At 42.1% G+C, this 20782-nt stretch overlaps 1 protein-coding gene across 4 annotated transcripts in view; it reads left to right on the top strand.

Moving 5' to 3' along the window:
* The window catches only part of HHAT (hedgehog acyltransferase), a 364344-nt gene that overhangs the window by 280786 nt on the left and 62776 nt on the right, over window positions 1–20782 (top strand). For all 4 annotated transcript variants that reach the window (XM_007163983.2, XM_007163984.2, XM_057526261.1 and 1 more), the window contains exon 11: window positions 14224–14368. In XM_007163983.2, the coding sequence (XP_007164045.2) occupies window positions 14224–14368 (145 nt within the window). The remainder of the gene's footprint in view (window positions 1–14223; window positions 14369–20782) is intronic.

Genomic DNA, 20782 nt, shown 5'->3' with positions numbered 1-20782 from the left:
CTGATTGTCCCTGACTTTAGAATCTCTTTGACGCAGTTTATTTATGGAAAAAATAACTTCATCATGGGCGGGGGTGGGGATGGGGAGAAAGAAGGATCTTTATCCTTGTGGTCCATATGCTCATTACCCAGGTTTTTAACCAATCTCTGATTTTTTCCTCCATGGTTTACTGTTGTCATCTGTAGTATATGGTATCTCTAATGCCTGGGACTTCTGGGGACCTGGTATATGAGTGACTTTTCTTCTCTTTGGCATCTAGTAGTATTCAGGTATCTCAGCTCTGCTAATTCATTCATCTGCTTTCTATCTTATAAAGATGGTTTGACTTTGCTCACTTGCTGTTCACTTCTCTTCCATTCCTTGTCTGTGGATTTATACTTTTCCAAATGTTTACTTTTCATTTTAATGGGGCTTGTGAAGGGAGCAGAGATGTCTCATCTACTATGTTTAACTGAATGTCACTAGAAGAGTTTTCTGTGCCATCATTTGATGAATTATTTTGGAATGCTTTACCTGTTTGTCAGTTTTAGATTTTTAAATGTCAAGTTTGCTTTAAAAGCAGGCCTTGCCCTAAGCTGTTGTTTCAGTGTTTGAACAGGATATAGCTGAGGCCATAGCTGTGACATCCTAGGCTTATTTAATAGTCCCAATGGACCTCAGTGCTGCTTAGAGAGGGAGGACCCCAGTGCCATGAGCAGCCACGACTTGGGTGTGATGGTCATCTGGATTCCATCTTTCCACCCATGTGCCTTGACTCTCTATACTCAGGGGAGGTGGCCAGGCTCTAGGGTCATTTAGTGGAAAGATTCCTAGATTTCCTTTTTTTATTCTTTTATTCTTTATAATTTATGAAGTCATTTATGACCATGTGATCTTGAAAAAAATGCAGATAAGGCTGAAGTTCCTCTAAGACACTCGTCACCCAAACAGACACACCTTGTTCACTTTCCTCCCATGAAAGGTAGCCATTGTTATCAGATTGCAGTGTAGCCTTGCATACCTTTCATACTTTGTATGTACATATATGTGTGTGTGTGGTTTAGAAATGTATAAGTATTTTTAACTTTTCACTTTTTTCCCTCCTCATGTTATGTTTTGAAGATGTTTCTATATTAGAGTATGTAGATCTGCATAACTGGACATAATATGGATATGTGATAATTGATTTATTCTATTGTTGAAAATTATTCTATTGAAAATTTAGGTTGCCTCTCATTTTTTTTTTTCTTTTGCAAATGCAGCTGCAGTACATTGCCTGTTCATGCCTCCTTGTTCATAAAGTGTTTCTTTAGGGCAATACCGAGAATAGAATAGAGCAGTAGTTGGCAAAGGATGGCCCAGGGACCAAATCTGGTCTGCTGCCTGTTTTTGTATGGCCTGCAGCAAGAATGCTTTCTACGTTTTAAAATTGTTTTATTCAGTGATCTTTCCCTCACTGAAAGATCACATTTAATATACTGTTAATATCCAAATACACACAGGTTCATTTTTGGGCTCTCTTTTCTGTTGCATTGATCTATTTAATTAGTCCTGTTTAAAATATTAGAGTTTTGAATGTCTTGATTCCCAGTAAGGAAAGTCCTGTGCTCCTTTTTGTTCTTTTTTGGGGTTACATTGGCTATTTTTGCACATTGCTTCTTCTATATGAATCTTAGAATTCCTCAAAAGTGAAGTTTCTCAAAACTCCCTTTTGTATGTATATTGGAATTTATTAGATTTGCTTTGAATTGTATCTTTGAGTAGAGTTGACATGTCTGTAATGCTGAGTCTTCCCAGCCTTGAATAGTTATTTATTCAAGTCTTCCTTTAAGTTCTTACATAAAGTTTTATCATTTCTTAGAAGTCTTGTGCATTTCTTTTTCTTTTTTTTTTTTAAGGTTTTAGATTTTTCTTTTATTATTATTCTAAGAACAGTGAGTTTCCATACACAAGTAAGTTCCATGATTCTGTTGCTTCAGTATGCATATTGCTTTCACTTTCTTAACGCTTCACAACAGTATATTTTTTTAAACATCTTTATTGGAGTATAATTGCTTTACAATGGTGTGTTAGTTTCTGCTTTATAACACAGTGAATCAGTTATACATATACATATGTTCCCATATCTCTTCCCTCTTGCATTTCTTTTTGAATTATTGCTGTTGTGTAGGAAAGGTATTGATTTTTGTTTTGAGTTGATCATTTTGCATCTACTTTAAATCTTTTTTTAGCTCTAGTGATTTGTTGGTTGTTTCTTTTGAATTTTCTAGATTGATGGTCATATCATCTACAAATAATGACAGTTTTGTTTTTGCCAACAATTTTAACTCCTGCTGCATTTAATTGTTTCACTATACTTGGTCCTTTTGTACAGTTTTGAATGATAGAGAAAAAAATGTCTTTTTCTTGAAGCTAGTGGGAATATTTTCTCTGGGTTTTTGACATACCCTCTTTATCCACTTAAAAAAGCTTACTTTTTTGGCATCTATTGAGTGATCATATGATTATTCTGCTTTAATTATTTAATCCCATGAGTTACATCTAATGTTTTTAATGTTGAATCATCCTTCCGTTCCTGGGATAAATCTTACTTGATCTAGAGTATTCTTTGAACCATTCCTGTATTTGATTTGCAGCTATTTAATTTAGAATTTTTAAGGTAATTTCTGGAACAAAGATTGACTTCTGGTTTTCTTTTCTTGTTTTGGCTTTTTATGACTTTGGTATCAGAGTTATGCTGGCATCATCAAATGAGTGGAAGCTTCCCATGGTTTTCTACCCTCTGAAACAGTTCCTATGAGATGGAAATTATCTGTTTCTTGACCATCTGGTAGAACTTGCTCATTAAGAACATCTGGGCAGTTTTTCTTTGAGCATAGAGCTTTGACCACTGTTTCAATTCTTCTATGTTTATGCTTTTTTTTTTTAGTCTTCCTACTTTTTCTATGAGAGTTTTAGGTAGTTTAAATTTTCTAGGTAAATTATCTTTTATCTAGGTTTCCAAATATATTGCTGTATACTCTCCAAAGATTTTTAAATGTCCTATATATTATTTCCTCTTGTTATTTCACCTTATTTTCTTAATTGATCACACTTGCCAAAGTTTATCCATTTTATTGTTCCTGCAATAAAAACTTTTAGCTAAAATGAATGAAATTTAAAGTAATTTACTGGTGTGTTAATTTTTGCTAATTTTTGTTTTTGGTGAGCATAAACTTCATGATAAATTTTAAAAATGTACTTATATTCCTTTCCTGGATTAGTACATGTTCAGTTTGATTATGGCCCACATGTGTATGAAAATTGCATGTATTCACTATTCAGCAGATCTGTCTATTAGACAAGGCCTAATAATTCTTGTGATAAAACATACATAACAGAAAATTTACCAGTTTAGCCACTTTTACATGTAAAATTCAGAGTCATTAAATACATTCACATTGTTGTGCAACTGTCACCACCATCAGTCTCCAGAATGTTTTTATCATCCCAGATTGAAACTCTGTGCCTACTAAACAATGACTCCTATTACCTCTTCCCCCTAATCCCTGGAAACCACTATTTTACTTTCTTTTTCTATGAGTTTGACTATTCTAGGTACTGTATACAAGTGGAATTGTGCAATATTTGCCCTTCTGGTTCATGATTATAACTGAGCCTAACGTCTTCATGATTCATCCATGTTGCAGTGTCTGTCAGAATTTCCTTTTTTTCTAAGGCTGAGCAGTATTTCCATTCTACATATATACCATAGTTTGCTTACACATTTATCCATCAATGGACATTAGGGTTGTTTCTATCTTTTGTCTATTGTGAATAATACTGCTATGAACATTGGTATACAAATATCTGTTCTGTCCCTGCTTTCATTTCTTTTGAATATATACCTAGAAGTGGGTTGCTGCATTATATGATAATTCTATTTTTAATTTTTGAGGAACTGCCATACTGTTTTCCACAATGGCTACACCATTTTGCATTCTCACTGGCAATGCACAAGGATTCAATTTTTCCACATCCTCATCAACACTTATTTTCTATTTTTGATTATAGCCATTTTAGTAGGTGTAAAGGTGTGGTTCATGTGGCTCATTGTGGTTTTGATTTGCATTTCCATAATGAATAGTGATATTGAGCATCTTTTCATGTACTTATTGACCGTTTGTATATCTTCTCTGGATAAATATCTATTCAAGCCCTTTACCCATTTTTGAATTGGGTTGTTTTTCTGTTGTCAGAATCCTTTATATATTCTGGATATTAATCCCTTATTGATATGTGATTCTAAATATTTTCTCTCATTCTTTGGGTTGCCTTTTCACTCTGTTGATAGTGTCCTTTGATGCACGAGAGTTTTTAATTTTGGTGAAGTGCAATTTATCTATTTTTACTTTTGTTGCCTGTGCTTTTGGTGTCCTATCCAGGAAGTCATTGATAAATCCAATATCATGAAATTTTTTTCCTATGTTTTCTTCTAAGAGTTTTATAGTTTCAATTCTGATGTTTAGATTTTTATTTTTTGGCTGCACCATGCAGCATGTGGGATCTTAGTTCCCAGACCAGGGATCGAACCTGCACCCCCTGCATTTGAAGTGTGGAGTCTTAACCACTGGACCACCAGGGAAGTCCCTGATGTTTAGATTTTTTTTTTTAATTTTTTATTTATTATTTATTTATTATTTTTATTTTTGGCTGTGTTGGGTCTTTGTTTCTGTGTAAGGGCTTTCTCCAGTTGCAGCAAGTGGGGGCCACTCTTCATCGCGGTGCGCGGGCCTCTCACTATCGCGGCCTCTCTTGTTGCAGAGCAGAGGCTCCAGATGCTCAGGCTCAGTAGTTGTGGCTAACGGGCCCATTTGCTCCGCGGCATGTGGGATCTTCCCAGACCAGGGCTCGAACCCGTGTCCCCTGCATTGGCAGGCAGATTCTCAACCACTGCGCCACCAGGGAAGCCCTGATGTTTAGATTTTTGATTCATCAACTTAATTTTTGTATCTGGTATAAAGTGAGGGTTCAAATGCACTGCTTTGCATGTGGATATCCTGTTTTCTTAGCACCATTTGTTGAAGAGTTTAACTACCCCAGCCTTCTTTGGTTTACATTTTCATGAAATATCTTTTTCCATCCCTTCACTATGTGTGTCCTCAAAGCTAAATTGAGTCTCTTGTAGGCATCGTATAGTTGGATCTTGTTTTTTAATCCATTTAGTCACTATGTGCCTTTTGATTGGATAATTTAGTTCATTTACATTTAAAGTAATTATTGATAGATATGAACTTACTAGTGCCATTTTGTTAATTGTTTTCTGTTTGTTTTGTAATTCCTTTGTGTTTTGGTTCCTCTTTTGCTCTATTCCTTTGTGATATGATGATTTTCTGTAGTGGTATGCTTTGATTCCCTTATCTTTGTATATCTACTGTAGGTTTTTGCTTTGTGGTTGCCATTATGCTTTCATAAAACATCTTATACTTGTAACAGTCTATTTTATGCTGATAACAAGTTAACTTCAAATGCATACAACAGCTCTAGGTTTTTACACTTCCACTCCACACATTTTATGTTTTTGATGTCACAATTTACATTTTTTACATTGTGTATTCATTAACAAATTATTGTACTTGTAGTTATCTTTAAAACTTTTTTGCTTTTAACCTTCATACTAGAGTTATAAGTGATTTACCCACCACAATTACAACATTAGAGTACTCTGAATTTAACTATATATTCACCATTACCATTAGGCTTTATACTTCCACATGTTTTCCTGTTACTAATTAGCATCCTTTTGTTTCAACTTGAAAAAAATCCCTTTAACATTTCTTGTAAGGCTGGTCTAGTGGTGATGAATTCCTTCAGCTTTTTTTTGTTTTTGTTCTGGAAAACTCTTTATCTCTCCTTCAATTCAGAAGGACAACTTTGCCAGGTAGAGTATTCTTGGTTGGCAGTGTTTTTCTTTCAGCAATCTGAATATATTATGCTGCTCCTTCTGGCCTACAAAATTTTTGTTGAAAAATATGCTGATAGTCTTATGGGAGTTCACTTGTACATAACAAGTTGCTTTCTCTTGCTGCTTTTAAGGTCCTCTCTGTCTTTAACTTTTCACAGTTTAATTACACTGTGTCTTTGTGTGGGTCTCTTTAGATTTATCTTATTTGGTACTGTTTGGGCTTCCTAGATATAGATGTTTGTTTATTTCCCCAGGTTAGGGAAGTTTTTAGCCATTATTTCTGTGAATAAGTGCTCTGCCTCTTTCTGTCTTTTCCTTCTGGGACCCCCATAATACATTGGTCTGCTTGATGGCATCTATAAGTCCCTTAAGCTATCTTCACTCATTTTCATTCTTTTTTTTTTTTTGGTTCCTCTGATTAGATGAAGTCCACTGCCCTGTCTTTGAGTTTGCTGATCTGTTCTTCTGCTTGATCTAGTTTGTTGTTGAACTGTTGAACCCTTCTATTGAATTTTTCAGTTCAGTTATTGTATTCTTCAGCTCTATGATTTCTGTTTGATACTTTCTTATATTTTATCGATTTCTTTCACAGGGAATTGCCCCATATATAGCTGTCCATTCAGTGCCTCCACGGGAGGAGTGGAGTTCAGGACCCCCTTATGTCACCATCTTGATTGACCCTCCTGTTCTTTTTCAAGATTGTTTTGACCATTCAGGGGTCCCTTGAGGTTTCATGTTAATTTTAGTATGAATTTTTCTGTTTCAGCAAACAAAAATCTTTGGGATTTTGATAGGGATTTCATTGAAGCTAAAGACAGCTTTGGGTGGTAATATCATCTTAACAATATTAAGTATTCCAGCCCATGAATATGGATGTCATACCTACAGTGTTTTGTAGTTTTCAATGTACAATATTTTGCCTCCTTTGTTAAGTGTATTCCTAAGTGTTTTATTCTTTTTGATGCTATCGTCAATGGAATTATTAATTTCCTTTTCAGATTGTTCACTGTTAATGTATAGACATGCAACTGATTTTTGCATGTTAATTTCATATACTGCAACCTTTTGCTGAATTTATTAGTTATAACTTTTTAAATAGAATCTTTAGTGCTTTCTACATATAAGATCATGTCATTTGTGAACAGAGGTAATTTTTCATCCTTTTCAATTTGGATGCTAGGCCTATTAATTTCTATTCAGCAACTTTGTATTCTTTCTTACTTTTGGTCTGTTAGGTGTCATTTTCTAGGGAGATATCCTAAACCTCCTTCTGTAATTGTGAATTCCAATTACTTTTTAAAAGTCCAATGTCATTCTAAGCCATATTGTTCTTGAAGATGTTGAGGTCCTGAAATTGACACTTGGTGGGTATCTATCAACCATTGCTAAAGGAACACATGCATGAAGTATCTGTGGAACAAACATTTCTTGAAAATCTACTTTGTATCTGGCACTGAAGAGATCAACTTCTTGAAGATTCCAGTCTAGAGGAGGGGATAATCACTGTTACACAGGAGTGAAGTTGTATAATGTAGTGGGGGGTAGGAAGACATTGAGTTAGAGAAACCTGTGTGAATCCTGCTCTGTACTACCAGTGTATGTAACCTGGGGCCAGTTACTTAATGTCTGCTCCTCTAGTTCTTCCTTTGTAAAATGGGAATAATTTAACCTACTTTGCAGTATAAGTAAAGCTCCTCACATAGTGAATTTTTTTACATTAAAAATTGTAAAAATTGTAGCTCTCTAAGACCTATAGATTGATGCTATCTATCCCATAGCTTATAGAAACAGAAAATTGGTGACCAACACTCCCAGGTTTAGGGTGGCCTACAGTTATCGAATACCAACTGTGAACTAGGTAGATGGGGAGCTTGAGCTTGCTCTGGGCAACACAGTTAAAAGGTGGAAAGCCAGAACCTGAACCCAATTTTGGCTGGTCCAAAGCCATTGCTCTCCTGAGCTGACATTGGGCTGGAGCTTTAAGAAGGAATAAGGAGGGCACATTCTAAGTAGAGAAAACAGCTTGTACAAAGGCACAGAGATGTAAAAGTGAATGTTATGTTTGGAGAGCAGTGAATAGAGCTATACCATTGATAAAGAGTGGTAGGAGTTAAGGTTGGAAAGTGAAATGGGCTCTGATTGTAAAGTGCCTTCCCAGTTTCGATTTTCGTCCGTAAGCAACGAAAAACCGCTAAAATACTTTGCATAATGGAGAGTCATAGTCAGTGTGCTTGATGAACTAGAGGGATAAAGGCCAGAGTAGAGCATGCCAGTTAAGAAAGAGGCTTCTTCAAAATCCAGAGCAGAGACGTACAGACTGGAGGTGGGTCCATGGTAGTGGAAAAGTAAAAACACAGGTGACACAGTTCTGTCGGCCATTCCAGAACTTTTAGCAGGACCCCAGGCACTTGATATATGGCTTAAGCTTTCTAAATGTAACAGGAGACAGCTGTTTGCTTAGTTATTTGAAAGTGGTCTGAAATTTCTTCATATGCTGCATGGATTTGGATCCTAAGTTATAGCCTCTGCTGTTTTTAACTGAACTGGACTTCTAAACTATGGAGCAGGTAACTGTTCCGTTTAAGCAAAACCGGCTTTGCCTTCATCACTGCAGGTATCTGACTCTCTCTTAGGAGCATGCATTGCTTAGATCACAGTAGCAAACAGAGATTGAAAAATTTAACTTCATTGACCAGAGGTTTTTTGATGCTCCATACATGTACAAGGGGGAAGGAAGTGTTGCTTTCTGAGTGCCTTCATGTATTCATTTGGCTTGGATATAGCATGGGGATGGAATAGTAAGGAAGTCAGGAGATTCCGTAACTTACGTAGGGAAAAGGGAGGAACAGGTGTAGGATAATTATTGAGCTCACACAGAGTATGCGTGGGCCTTGGGTGATACAGATTGAAGAATAGGCCACGCTGTCCTTCAGGAACTTACCATGCTGGTGGGAACATGAGAGAGATGGGTAACTGGTAAAACACAGACTTCTAAGTGGAAATGACCCAAGTGCCTTGAGAAAGGAAGCAAGGGGAGCAGTATCCTGGCAGGTTGGTACAGAGATGGGACAGGGACACTGGAATGACTTTGGGGTTTGAGTCCTCCTGACCCCGAGCGTTTCACTCTGACCACCCTTCTCTTTCACAAGAGCTATAATTGTTTCTTTTGTTGTCTTTGGTCTCATCTTTGTGGCCTGTGGGGTGTCCACCCCTCGTTTGCTCTCCCTGGTCTGCACTAGTCTCTCCCATTGCCATGTCCTTGTTTATCCTCTCTTTCCCTCTGGTTAGTGTTTTTATTAGAAAATGAAAAACTTCAGTGATTATATGGAAGAACTGTGTCCAGCTGCTCAAACCCACCCAGTTTCTTTTTTTAGCTTTTCCCCCACTTAAAAATAAACAGCATCAGGTCCCACTTGCCAAGCCTTTGTCACTGTCTCCAGCAACCGTTCCTCCGGCCCATATGCTCCCCCAGATGCTCAGCCCGTCCCCTCCTCCTGTCTTGGCCCCACGTGCAGGCCCTCCGTGGACAAGTGCAGGGCCCCCGGAGCACAGCCACCTGCAGCCCCACCACACCATCTGCCTCTCACCCCCCATGGCCACTCTGAGCATCACTTCTGACCCAGATTCCGTGGACCGCACCCCCCAGACCCTGGCTTGTTTGCCTGGCCAGTCCTGTGATTTCCAAGGACAGGATGTTGACTGGAAAAGATAGAGGGGTTGCCATGGAGATGTGCATAAACACACTTGCAGACACCTCGCAGCAGGAACTGCAAACTCTTCTGACAGACGTTTAGTTCAGCCCCAGGTTTCCTTTGTTTGGGTTACATGCCTCACCTTTGGAGTTGGTGTCTTAGAGGGAAGTTTAGAGCCGTCGCTAAACTGTTAGTTATAGCATTTCCACACACCAGCTCTTGTTTCTTCTTTCAGAGACAGCGAGCTCACCCAGAGGAATTAGAGGGTACCTGCCCTTGGGCCTGAAGAGTGGGTTATATCGACACTAACATGGAGAGAAACTGCCCCAACCTGTCGCATGAGTTAAGAGTCTGTGCGGGAGCAGTGGTCACCCCTGCAGGGGAACAAAGTGGTGCTTTCCAGCGTGCTCGGCCTCCCATTCTTCCTTTCTCCTCCAGGTTTCAGGGCTGTGAGGGTGAGGCAGTTGCTGCGTCTTGCCTGAACATAACTGGGGACACAAGTGGCTCCTCCTCTCTCAAATGTGATACCAGGTGGTAGTGGGGGGGAGGCGAGGGGGCCTAGCACTGGGACACTATAAAAGATGCTTTCCCTGCCCTGGGATGCATTTTTCTGGGCCCCAGGGGGAAAGGGGCATGTTTTTACCATTGCTCATAATGAGAGAAAGGGAGGTTCTGTGCCCCGTGGGCCGAGAGAGAAGTTAGCTCTATAATGAAAGTAGAAGAAAACCTTTGATCCTTTCTCAAGAGGGCGCTGTTGACATTTTGGGCAGGACGGTTCTATCCCACACATTGCAGTATGTTTATAATCCCTGGCCCATCAAATGCCACAGTTACCTCCTGGCAATTGTGTTGTCCTTGGGACAACGAAACATGTCCAGCAAATTTCCAAACATCCCCTGGGGTACAGTGCCACTCCCAGTTTTTTTTTTGCTGCCAGAATATTGGATGGCCACAGACTCATCTATCCTCTGGGAAGAGACCATGACCAGACCAGGGCTCCTTTTTATCCTCATGTAGTCATGTTAATGAGAATGAAAATCTGTTTACTAATCAGTGCCTTATCTGATCAAGTTGGCGGTATGAAAATACCTGATGGCTCTTCATTGCACAATGATTTTATTTTTCTCCCTATTTGGTTTACAATTCCTCAACCTTTCAAGCACCTGAGCCATGAGGATGGGTGACTAACATGTGGGGCTTGATCCTACACATGAACAACCTGCATCCTAGATGTGAAGGACCACAGGAGTGATGACAGTAATTGCAATAGGACTTCAGAAGAGACAGTGCAAAAGATACAAAGTGTTTAAAGTGGGAATTTTGGCCCTGTGGCCCTAGGGGCTCAGAAAGTCATATTTATTGACAGAGTTGGCTGGGCCAAGGGATCTTCCAGCCTTGCCCAGATGGCGTTTTTTTTCTCCTGGGAACCCTGAATTTGGTGCTTACCTCTAGAGTTCCTGTAAACCAGTGACTAAGGCCAGATGGTTCCCAAGATAGAAAGAAATCCCTGATGTCAAATCTGTCACCTTCTACAATGAGGCGAGGGAACCCAAAGAGGAAAGACGAGTTGCAGCCAAGACTTCCATCCCCTTTGCTATTAATTATTACCCTCCTGTGGATTATCCAGACAGGTCCTCTTTTTCCTTCCTTCTGGCCCATCATTCTGCCTTCCCACTGATTCACAATGAAGAGACACAATGTTCTGTCAAGTTTGCTGCGTGTTGGCAAGGCTAATTTTGTCAGTTCAGAGGATGGGGCTATTAGTTAAAATTAGGTTTTTGGATTTTCTTTATCATCATCTATTTTGTCTTCCATCCACTCACCCCGGGGTCGGGGGCATATAATCAGGAATTGCCTATGAGCATCTTGATTTCTCCTTAAGTCTTTCTAGCCTATTGATTCCAACAGCCTGTGCCTTTAACATTCTTGCTGATTTTTTAAAAAAAATAAATTAACTATTTCTAAAGATTGACTTGTAGTCGGTCATTTCAAATTTTAGATCTTCCCTCCTGTCTCTGAGATCAGAGGCTCCTTTGTATTTGCTCTTATTCTGACTTCTGTTTTTCCTGAGCAGAAATAGGAATTTATTGAGTCATGTAGCTGAGAGAGATACTGGGGTAATCAGAGAATCAAAGGAAGAGCAGTAGGAACCAGGGCCTCAGGTTCTGGAGAGAGGATCCCCATGCTTCCAGCCCTCCCTCTCCCCTGCATCTCTTCCCTTGCTCTGCCTCTTTCCCCCCAGCTTTGCCTCCCCCTGTAGCCCGGCCCTCGCCCTGTACCAGGTAACCCGGCACCACAGCCCTGCTTAGCAACCCAACGCAAGCAGTGTTTTCCTCTCTCCTTATCTCTGTGTTGATTATTTAATAATTGTAATCATTTCCCACAAAAGGAGAACCACTTTGAGCTTTAACCAAGCAATGTGCGCTCTCTGTAATTGACATTAAAAAGGGAAAGATCAATGGGGTCTTTGAACTCCCCTAACAGGATATAAGGTTAGGGAAGATTGATAGGGTTTGAACAGAAGTTCCTCACGTTCCTTAGAAATCAAATGTGTTATCAGTGACCCCTGTACCTGGAGAGAATTATTTGGGCACATTTATGTCAATTACAACAGTTCATACTTTCTTGATTTATCATTGTGGATTTTTCCCCGTATCCCCCTGCTTCCTCTCACCCCACCTCCTGAGTCACTGCTAATTGAGTCAGTAACACTCAGAAAGTATCTTCCTCTGCTCGAAAATGCAGAAACTGGCAGATTAATGTCTCCTTATTCTCAGAGGTGAAGAGTGCTGAATTTCAATCCGGCTTCATCCCTATTTCTCTTTCATTACCAGTTTTTATGCTGTGTAGTTATCTCTTATCTGGTCTTGTTTGGCAGCATCCCCTGTGCATGCTTGTGGCCTCTCAGAGGAGAGGGAGAGACTAGAGGTCATCTTGTCTAGTGGCCTCTAACCAGGGGCATGTCAGCATCACTTGAGAGCTTTCCAGAACAACCGTGTGCAGGCAGACAACTTAGTCACTGCCTGCTACACACAGCTTATCCATGAGAAAGCCACACTCTCACATATGGTGGCAGTAAAACCCATGCTCCAAAATGATGCTGGAGGAGAGAGCCATGGATGGGAAGCTATAGGGTAGCAGGTATATCTGAGCCTACAGACCAGACCTGAGACTGGCAGGGGAGAAACGGGGAGGGGATCAGGAATTCATTTCTCTAGGCTTTCAGAGGACACTGACCAAGGCTTACAGAGTAGCCACAGATGATCCAGAGTAGGGTCACCAGGAATAAGTAAATCTCCTATTTGCGACTCACCCTCTAGCTTAGTCCTTTTTGCCTGTTAATTCAGAATTCTGTTTGTAACTGGAGCACAGCTGAAATCAAGATTCAAGTGACCCCAGAGATGTGCAGGCTTTAGGAAGATATTCGGGAATGATCTCTAGAACCTCTGCTCTCTCTCTCTCTTCTATGTCTTTGTTTTTTTGTTTAAATCTTTAAAAATATTTATTTATTCATTTGGCTGTGTCGGGTCTTTCTGCGGCACGCGGGATCTTTTCGTTGCAGCCCGCGGGCTCTCTAGTTGCAGCACACGGGCTTAGTTGCCCCGCAGCATGTGAGATCTTAGTTCCCTGACCAGGAATCGAACCCATGTCCTCTGCATTGGAAGGCGGATTCTTAACCACTGGACCACCAGGGAAATCCCTCTTTTCTGTGTCTTTGGATTAGGCTGAGGTATTTGTCAGAAACCCTGGGTTGAGCCATAGCTCGTTTTCATTCTGAATCTGCAGTCCCGAAGGACATTCCCTGTGCACGTACTGATGGGGCACACACACTCCAGACACAGCATTGTGATCTCACTCCGTAGGGCACCAGAATGATCAACGCTGAGAAATAAACACTTTGTTTAATTTATGAAATCCCTGAGAAAATATCAAAAGGGGAGGAAAAGTGCAGTGAAGACCTTGGATGGACGAGCAGAATTTTTTATCATCATTACTGGAAAACATCTCTCCAGTTCCTGCATATTTCAGGCGCTGTGATAAGCTGACCTTCTCTGATGCTGCTACAAGTTCACTCTCGGTGGGGCATGTACCCTGAGCTCTGATTCCAGGAAGGGGGTTGGCTTGTACTGATTCTCCTGAACCCTTTTAATGGGATTCCTTCTAATAGTGGGTCAGATTTATGGGGGTGCTTCCCAGGGTCAAGATAACTGGCCCAGAAGATCACCCTGAGCTTGACCTCATTACATAGAGTTGTGCTTGTTATCATGGAGAGGAGTCTAAACAGTTCTTGGACGTGTAGATTTATGTGCAGAAAGCGTGTGGAGACATTTCAGCTAGATCCTAACTAGGTTCGGTGCTTGTGTTACACATGTCAGAGGGAAGCCCATTTTGGCAGTAGGAAATAGCAACTTGGGAGCGTGTCACTTCGTTCCTTAGACCAGAATGAGCATCTTGCAGGAATAGAAGTTTTGAGAGCTGTTTAAATATCAACCTACCTCAGGCTCTGCAGGGAGGCATCCTGAGCTGGTAACAGAGAAAGGCTGCGTGAAGTCTCAGCCTGATTTTTTCCACCCTTGTGATGAGATGCCTTCTACCTTTTCCCCATAGGCCCAGTTCCTCTCCCCACAAGCTCGCCGTCGATTCCATGCTGCCCTTGCATCTTGTTCCACCTCCATGCTGATCCTGTCCAACCTGGTGTTTCTTGGGGGCAATCAAGTCGGGAAAATCTACTGGAATAGGATCTTCATACAAGGTAAGTTGCTGTTTTCAGACAATTTCTTGTTTTCCGCATTTGTGCAGCTGGTATCACGTATGTGACAGTGGGGAGGCATTCCTTGCTCTATGCATGGTGTGTGACCTATGAAAATACCAGCCAGGAGCAAAGTCCTGTGTTTAGCTGTGGTTTTAACTGTTCCCTATTTTGATGTACATTTTATCTGCCGTGTGTGATACTCATCATCAAAGTGTACCATCCCAAATCTCCCAAACTCTCTCATTCCCTTCTACTAAGTTACCTCTCCAATTTTTGGATTGTTCCTAATCTTCCCTGCTATCTTTAGATCAGCCTTCACTATACTGTAGAGTCTTACCTTGTTCCACTTACTACTCTGAATGTCCTACCAGGAGAATGTTCTAGAAGCCCCATTGTGCTGCTGCTATGGGCATGGTGCCTGGTTTGCCACACCTCTTTGTTGTGGATGTTTTTTTCTGAACACTGGCTTGCCAGCATCAGCAACCAACCTGATGTTTAATGTACATGTGTTTAATGTCATGTGTGTCTCCATGTCCACAGCAAAGTCACACCTGCAGCAGGTAAAATTGCATTAGTAATTGCATTGCATTAATAATTGGTCATCATTTATTTATGGGCATCATTTCCTTTGGGCTAGAACTGAGAGTTACATCACATCCTAAGGGTATTGGGAGAATGGGAGCTACTCACAGAGCACATTATTCAGCCAGTTCACTGTGTGTTCAGAGCCAAGGTCCCCTGTTCCGTTTCCCTGACCAGTGACCTGGTTTTGTGTTTTTGGTTTTGGAAGTTTTGCCAAGTGGTAATGGTCATGGCTAGGCTGTTACCTCTACAGCTGGGTCCCCGACAAGCCAGCGATGCTTTGGCTGCAGCCCTTTTAACAACAGAAATAAGCCCAACACAGCTGCATGATCCCAGGGTGCCAGGTCATGAATCTAAACTGTGGCAGGCTTAGGTGAGCCAGGCTCAAAGGGACGATGAGAGAGCTCTGTGCTGCTTTCATCTTGTCACTACAGTACCCCTTTGATCTTGCTTTCTGAGAAATGTTTTAGCTGATAGTTCCTGAAAAGACCAGGTACTTTTTTAAGTGGAAGCTGCCCTTTAATAAAGATGGGAGGTGGACTGTCCTGGTGGCGCAGTGTTTAAGAATCCGCCTGCCAATGCAGGGGACACGGGTTCGAGCCCTGGTCCGGGAAGATCCCACATGCCGCGGAGCAACTAAGCCCGGGTGCCACAACTACTGAGCCTGCGCTCTAGGGCCCGTGAGCCACAGCTACTGAGCCCACGCACCACAACTACTGAAGCCCATGCGCCTAGAGCCCCTGCTCCGCAACAAGAGAAGCCACCACAATGAGAAGCCTGTCAACACAACTAGAGAAAGCCCGCACACAGCAACGAGGACCCAACGCAGCCAAAAATAAATAAATTAATTAATTAAAAAAAACAAAAATCCACCTGCCAGGGCAGGGCACACGGGTTTGAGCCCTGGTCCGGGAAAATCCCACATGCCGCAGAGCAACTAAGCCCGTGCGCCGCAACTACTGAGCCTGCACTCTAGAGCCCGTGAGCCACAACTACTGAGCCCATGCACCACAACTACTGGAGCCCATGCGCCTAGAGCCCCTGCTCCGCAACAAGAGAAGCCACCGCAATGAGAAGCCCGCTCACCGCAACGAAGAGTAGCCCCCACTCGCTGCAACTAGGGAAAGCCCACGCACAGCAACAAAGACCCAACACAGCCAAAAAAAAAAAAAAGATGGAAGGTAATGGGGTGCAGAGGACCTAAAGATAAAAGAATCCTCCTTGAAGTGGGCAACACAATGTCAACCTTTCTTGCCTCCTCCCACCATGCCTAGCACGGTGCAAAGAACACGATGACTCTGGAAAATGCTGACTTGGGCTTTGCTGGTCACATGAGCAAGAAGACTCTCATCTTTGCTTCAGTAAATAACCACAGCGGGTGTTTGCTACTTGTAAGGCGCTGAGAAGACAAGGGTGGAGAAAGAAGCACAAATGTGGGAGCCAGACATGCAGACGTGTCAATAGAGTCAGATAATTGCTGTGCCAAAGGCATACGGGATTGCTGGACGTCACAGCGTGGAGGGCTGGCCTTCCCGTGGAAGTTGAACTTCACAGAGGAGGCGACATCTGAATTGGAGCTTTGAGCAAGAAGGAGGAACTTGCTAGGTGAAGAAGGCAGGTGCATGGGGGTATTGAACACTAGTGGCTACGTCAGACCATCCCAAACTCTCAGCAATTTTTCCCCGTAGAAGTGTATTCCTCTCACAGTTCAGTGAAGGTCCAGTGTTTTTTTTCTAAGCAGTGATTCCAGGACCTAGACTGTTTTCTGTTTTGATTCTTCACCTTGTCCCGGCATTACGGAGGAGAAGAGAACACAGGGACAGGTTCACCAGGTACTAAACACCCCCGCCAGAAGTGACACTCGATGTTTCTGCCCACATTCCCTTGGCCAGAACCAGTCATGTCAGAACCCTAAATGCAGTTCAGGGAGATGTGGGGAAGCACACAGGTACCGTAGGCTATGGCACGGCAGGACAGGGCACATGAGGCAACTGGCTGGAGGCGCCCAAGAGGCAGTTAAAAATGTGACCTGGCGTTGGGGAGGAGGATGGGACAGAATAACTGCGAGACAGGGCATGGAGGCGGTGGGTGAGGCCGTGGGAGTGGATACAGTTCGCCGAGCAGCACGCACAGAGTGAGAAGAGACAGGTGGGAGGTAAAACCTGGCGATGCTGGCATTTAAAGGGGCAGAGGAAAGATAGCAGCTGTACGATGTTCTTTCTGCTTCTCAAAGACATGAAGGTCAAAGCGTGATTTGCCCTGCACCCGGTGGAGCTAACATCAGGCACACGGGGGAGCGGGGAGCGGGGCTCTGAAATATCTGGTCTGCTTCTGCTGTGTGGGTCCTATTATGATCTACGACTGGATACACCTGTGTCCTCCTTGGAGCCAGGTGCTGGAGTCCCGAGCGAATGACTCTCTGAATATGGAGGGCTCTGGAATCGTTTCTCTCTGGGTTCTGAGGCCAGGGAAGCTCAGCTTAGAAGGCATTTTCTATGTCAGAGATTCTTCACATCAGCCTGGTCCCATCTCAGCTGGCCTGTCCCATGGGTGCCCTCAGTCAGGGAAGGTTTCCTGGGGTTTTGGTGGTTGCCTCGTTTGTTCCCCGCTGCGGGCCTTTTAAGAACTCTGGATTTCTTTTCGTAACGAATTTGATTGACCTGATAGAAGATTAGTGTGAATAGTCATGTTTTGGTACAAAAAAGTATTCTTGAGTTTATAGGATGCTTCCTCAGACGCGGCTGGGGGTGTCATATTAGCTTTCTAAAATAAAAAAAAATCTGAATTCTGAAAATCGTCTGTCTCCAAAGGTTTCAGATAAGGGACTGTTGTGCTGTACCTCTAGCTGCTGATGGATGAGCCAGGACTTGGACATCCTGCTTGTCTCTGGCCTCTTCCTTCGGCCACGTGATCAGGACCTGTTTTTCCAAGACCCATCTCTACACATGGAGGAAAATGCGATGGAGTGAGCCAGGAGGTCTGACTGGGGGGAACGGAGAGCGGTTAAGCTCAGTCTCTAGATGTCCAGGTTTCATGGGAAGGTAACTCTTCCCCCAAGGGTAACCACCCTTGTCCCTTTGTGCCTTGATGGGCTGGGACTTGCAGTGACGGAGAGGAGCTGGTAGCACCACAGACTTCCAAGGTGTCCAAGGAGGACAGGGATTATGGAGGAGATTACCAGTGCCCCACAGAGAATGGGATGTGGATACACACACGCCTTAAAGGACAGCCTCATTAATCCTTAGGGAGCCTTTTCCCGGTATCACTGGTGTCTCTAGAAGTGTCTCATGATTAACCTGGAGGAGTTGCCTTGTCTCCCTGACTCCAGTTCACTGCTTTAGACATGGATTTGTTTGCCTTAAGCTACAAAGCTTGTTTTAGTAAATATCTAAATATGTACCTTATGTAAATATCTCTATCCTGGTCTCAATGGGGTTGGTGATGTGAGACTGTAAAACCAGATCCTCCCCTTTCTGCTGTGCACTCTGCCCAGCTGTCCAGAAAAGTGGACAATGCCAGCCACAGGATGGAAATGCTGAGTGGCTTTCTGGGGGTCTGGTGCATGTCACACAGTGTTATCTCTGCTGCTGAGATTGGAAAAGTAATGTTCAGTTAATTCAGTGGAGAATAAAGAATCTTTGCCTTTAAAAAAAATCCCCCAACTTTTACTATTGAAATTTACTTCAAGCAGCTTGAGGAGTGTGACTGTTTAAGCCTATTATATATGTATTTAAAGGAACTTAGCTGGGTCTAGGGATCTGAGAAGGCTGTGGCTGGGATTTGGTCCCTAAGCCTGCTCTAAGAGGGACCCTGCTGTGTCATGCTTTGCAGAGGCAAACACAGGTTGCTTCTTACATAACTCTGTGGCTCTGAAAAAGATTTGTTGTTGAAAGGAGCTTTCTCATGTCTGCCTTAAAATCTCGACATTGAAGTGTAAGTTAATTTCTTGAACAAGCAGTTGATGACTGCTCTGTAACTCAAAAATATCAATGCATTATAACTCCAAATCTCCAAATCTGTGTCTCAAGCATCCTTGCAGTGCTCTGTCGTCCTGGGACAGTGGGGAGAAAAGGCAGTCAGTGGGGATAGGTATGCACTGGGAATATATCTGGCCTTGAGGGGGCTGAGAGCTTTATAGTGTTGTTTGGGTGCAGGGTCGTGTTCCTTCTGAAAAATCCATCTAGTCAACAGAAGGCATGGATTTTGTCAAAAAGGAACCTAATCATTTCCTAAGTGGTAGAGCCCCAGATCCTGCATCTGTTGGAGGTGGTAGAGACATGGTATCCATCAACCATTCTCCTGCCTGACTCCTCATCTCTCTTACACACACACACACACACACACACACACACACACACACACACACACGTGTTTGTTTTCCCTTCTTCTTGTTGCCTGATCTAGGTTGGCAAACTCCATCTCAACACTGAGCTCCTGACCCTGTGTCAAGGCGAGGAGAATTGGGTTGTTTCCCCACCAGATTGCAATGAGAGAGGAGCTAGCAATTTTCTTATGCAGGTCAGAACCTTTACACTCCCCGTATTTGCTTGCTATCTCTAGCTGAGAAAGGAGACAGTATATTTTCTCCCTGATTACTAGCTTGACCAGGCGGTTCAGTCATCTCCTGACTCAGATGGCTCTGGACAGGCATTTTATTTAAAGCTGAATTGGGGTGTTGCACTGGAAATTCCTAAAGGCTGTGGTTAAATAGAAACTCATTCCCCTCACATCTCATTACATTCTTGGGACTAAAATTTCATCTTTGATGAGGGAAGACAGAAGGCAGATGTCAGTGTCTCAGGCACCTTCTTTGTGATTACTTATTTCACCCTCTTCACTAGCCCTTACCTTGCAATGGAGTTTTCATTGCTCTGATTGATTCTGCTTCTGCCCCACTGGATCCTCTGCAAGTTCTAGAAGAATTTGAGGAGCAGGAGCTTCCCACCCATTGTATTGGCGGTGAAGTTGATACGTAGATATAGGTGAAGTAATTTATCTATGGTTGCACATTGGTCCACATTACACACCATTACAGACCATTCTTGGAATCTGAATTTCAAGACTTTCAGATGCCTTGGTTTCTTCTTTAGTCTGTGCCACATGGTCACCCAGATGTCGTGGGCATCAGTTTTCCTAAAAGTATTTCAGCACAAGTCACTAGGCATAGGACGTGAGAAACAGAGAGTGGGAGTTCTTCTCCAGAAGTGTGCCTGGGGTTATGTTAAAGCTGAGAGAATTTCTAAAATATCTAGAAAGGAGTTTGAATCATCGTGCATTTAAGTCCTGCTTTCTGTGAGGTTGTGTGAAACTTTTTGCTGTTAACTAGGAGTTTTTGCAAATTCATTTGAAAAGAGTTTTATGGAATTTGGGAACATTTTAAAGTGTCTTTAAATAGAATATCAAGTAAAGAATAGTATGGTTAGACACAGTTCATCAAATAAAAAGAAAATAATTTTGATTTTTACTGATTCGAAGTCTCTACCTCTCATTGGCCCCCAATCATATATATGCAGTGTGATATTCAAAAGCATATTACAATCAAATCATTATATTGTACACCTTAAACTAATACAATATTACATGTCAATTATAGCTCCATAATTATATGTTAGTTATTTCTCAATAGGAAAAAAAAGCATGTTACAAATTAAAATCAAACCAAAATAATTTTAAAAATTTAAATAAGTTCCCTTTATCCTCTAATTAAACCTAATATGTGTTCAATATATAAGAGGCTATCTGTAGCAGGATTCCCAAGTCTGTACTCTAAGGCTCAAACCAGGAAATCACGTGGGATTTCTGGAATGAACACACATCCTGGAATTTATACTA

The sequence above is a fragment of the Balaenoptera acutorostrata genome, chromosome 1 (genome assembly GCF_949987535.1).
Source record: "Balaenoptera acutorostrata chromosome 1, mBalAcu1.1, whole genome shotgun sequence".
NCBI classification, from domain to species: Eukaryota; Metazoa; Chordata; class Mammalia; order Artiodactyla; family Balaenopteridae; genus Balaenoptera; species Balaenoptera acutorostrata.
The sequence above is the reverse complement of the archived record's forward strand: the minus strand, read 5'-3'. Positions and strand labels throughout refer to the sequence as shown.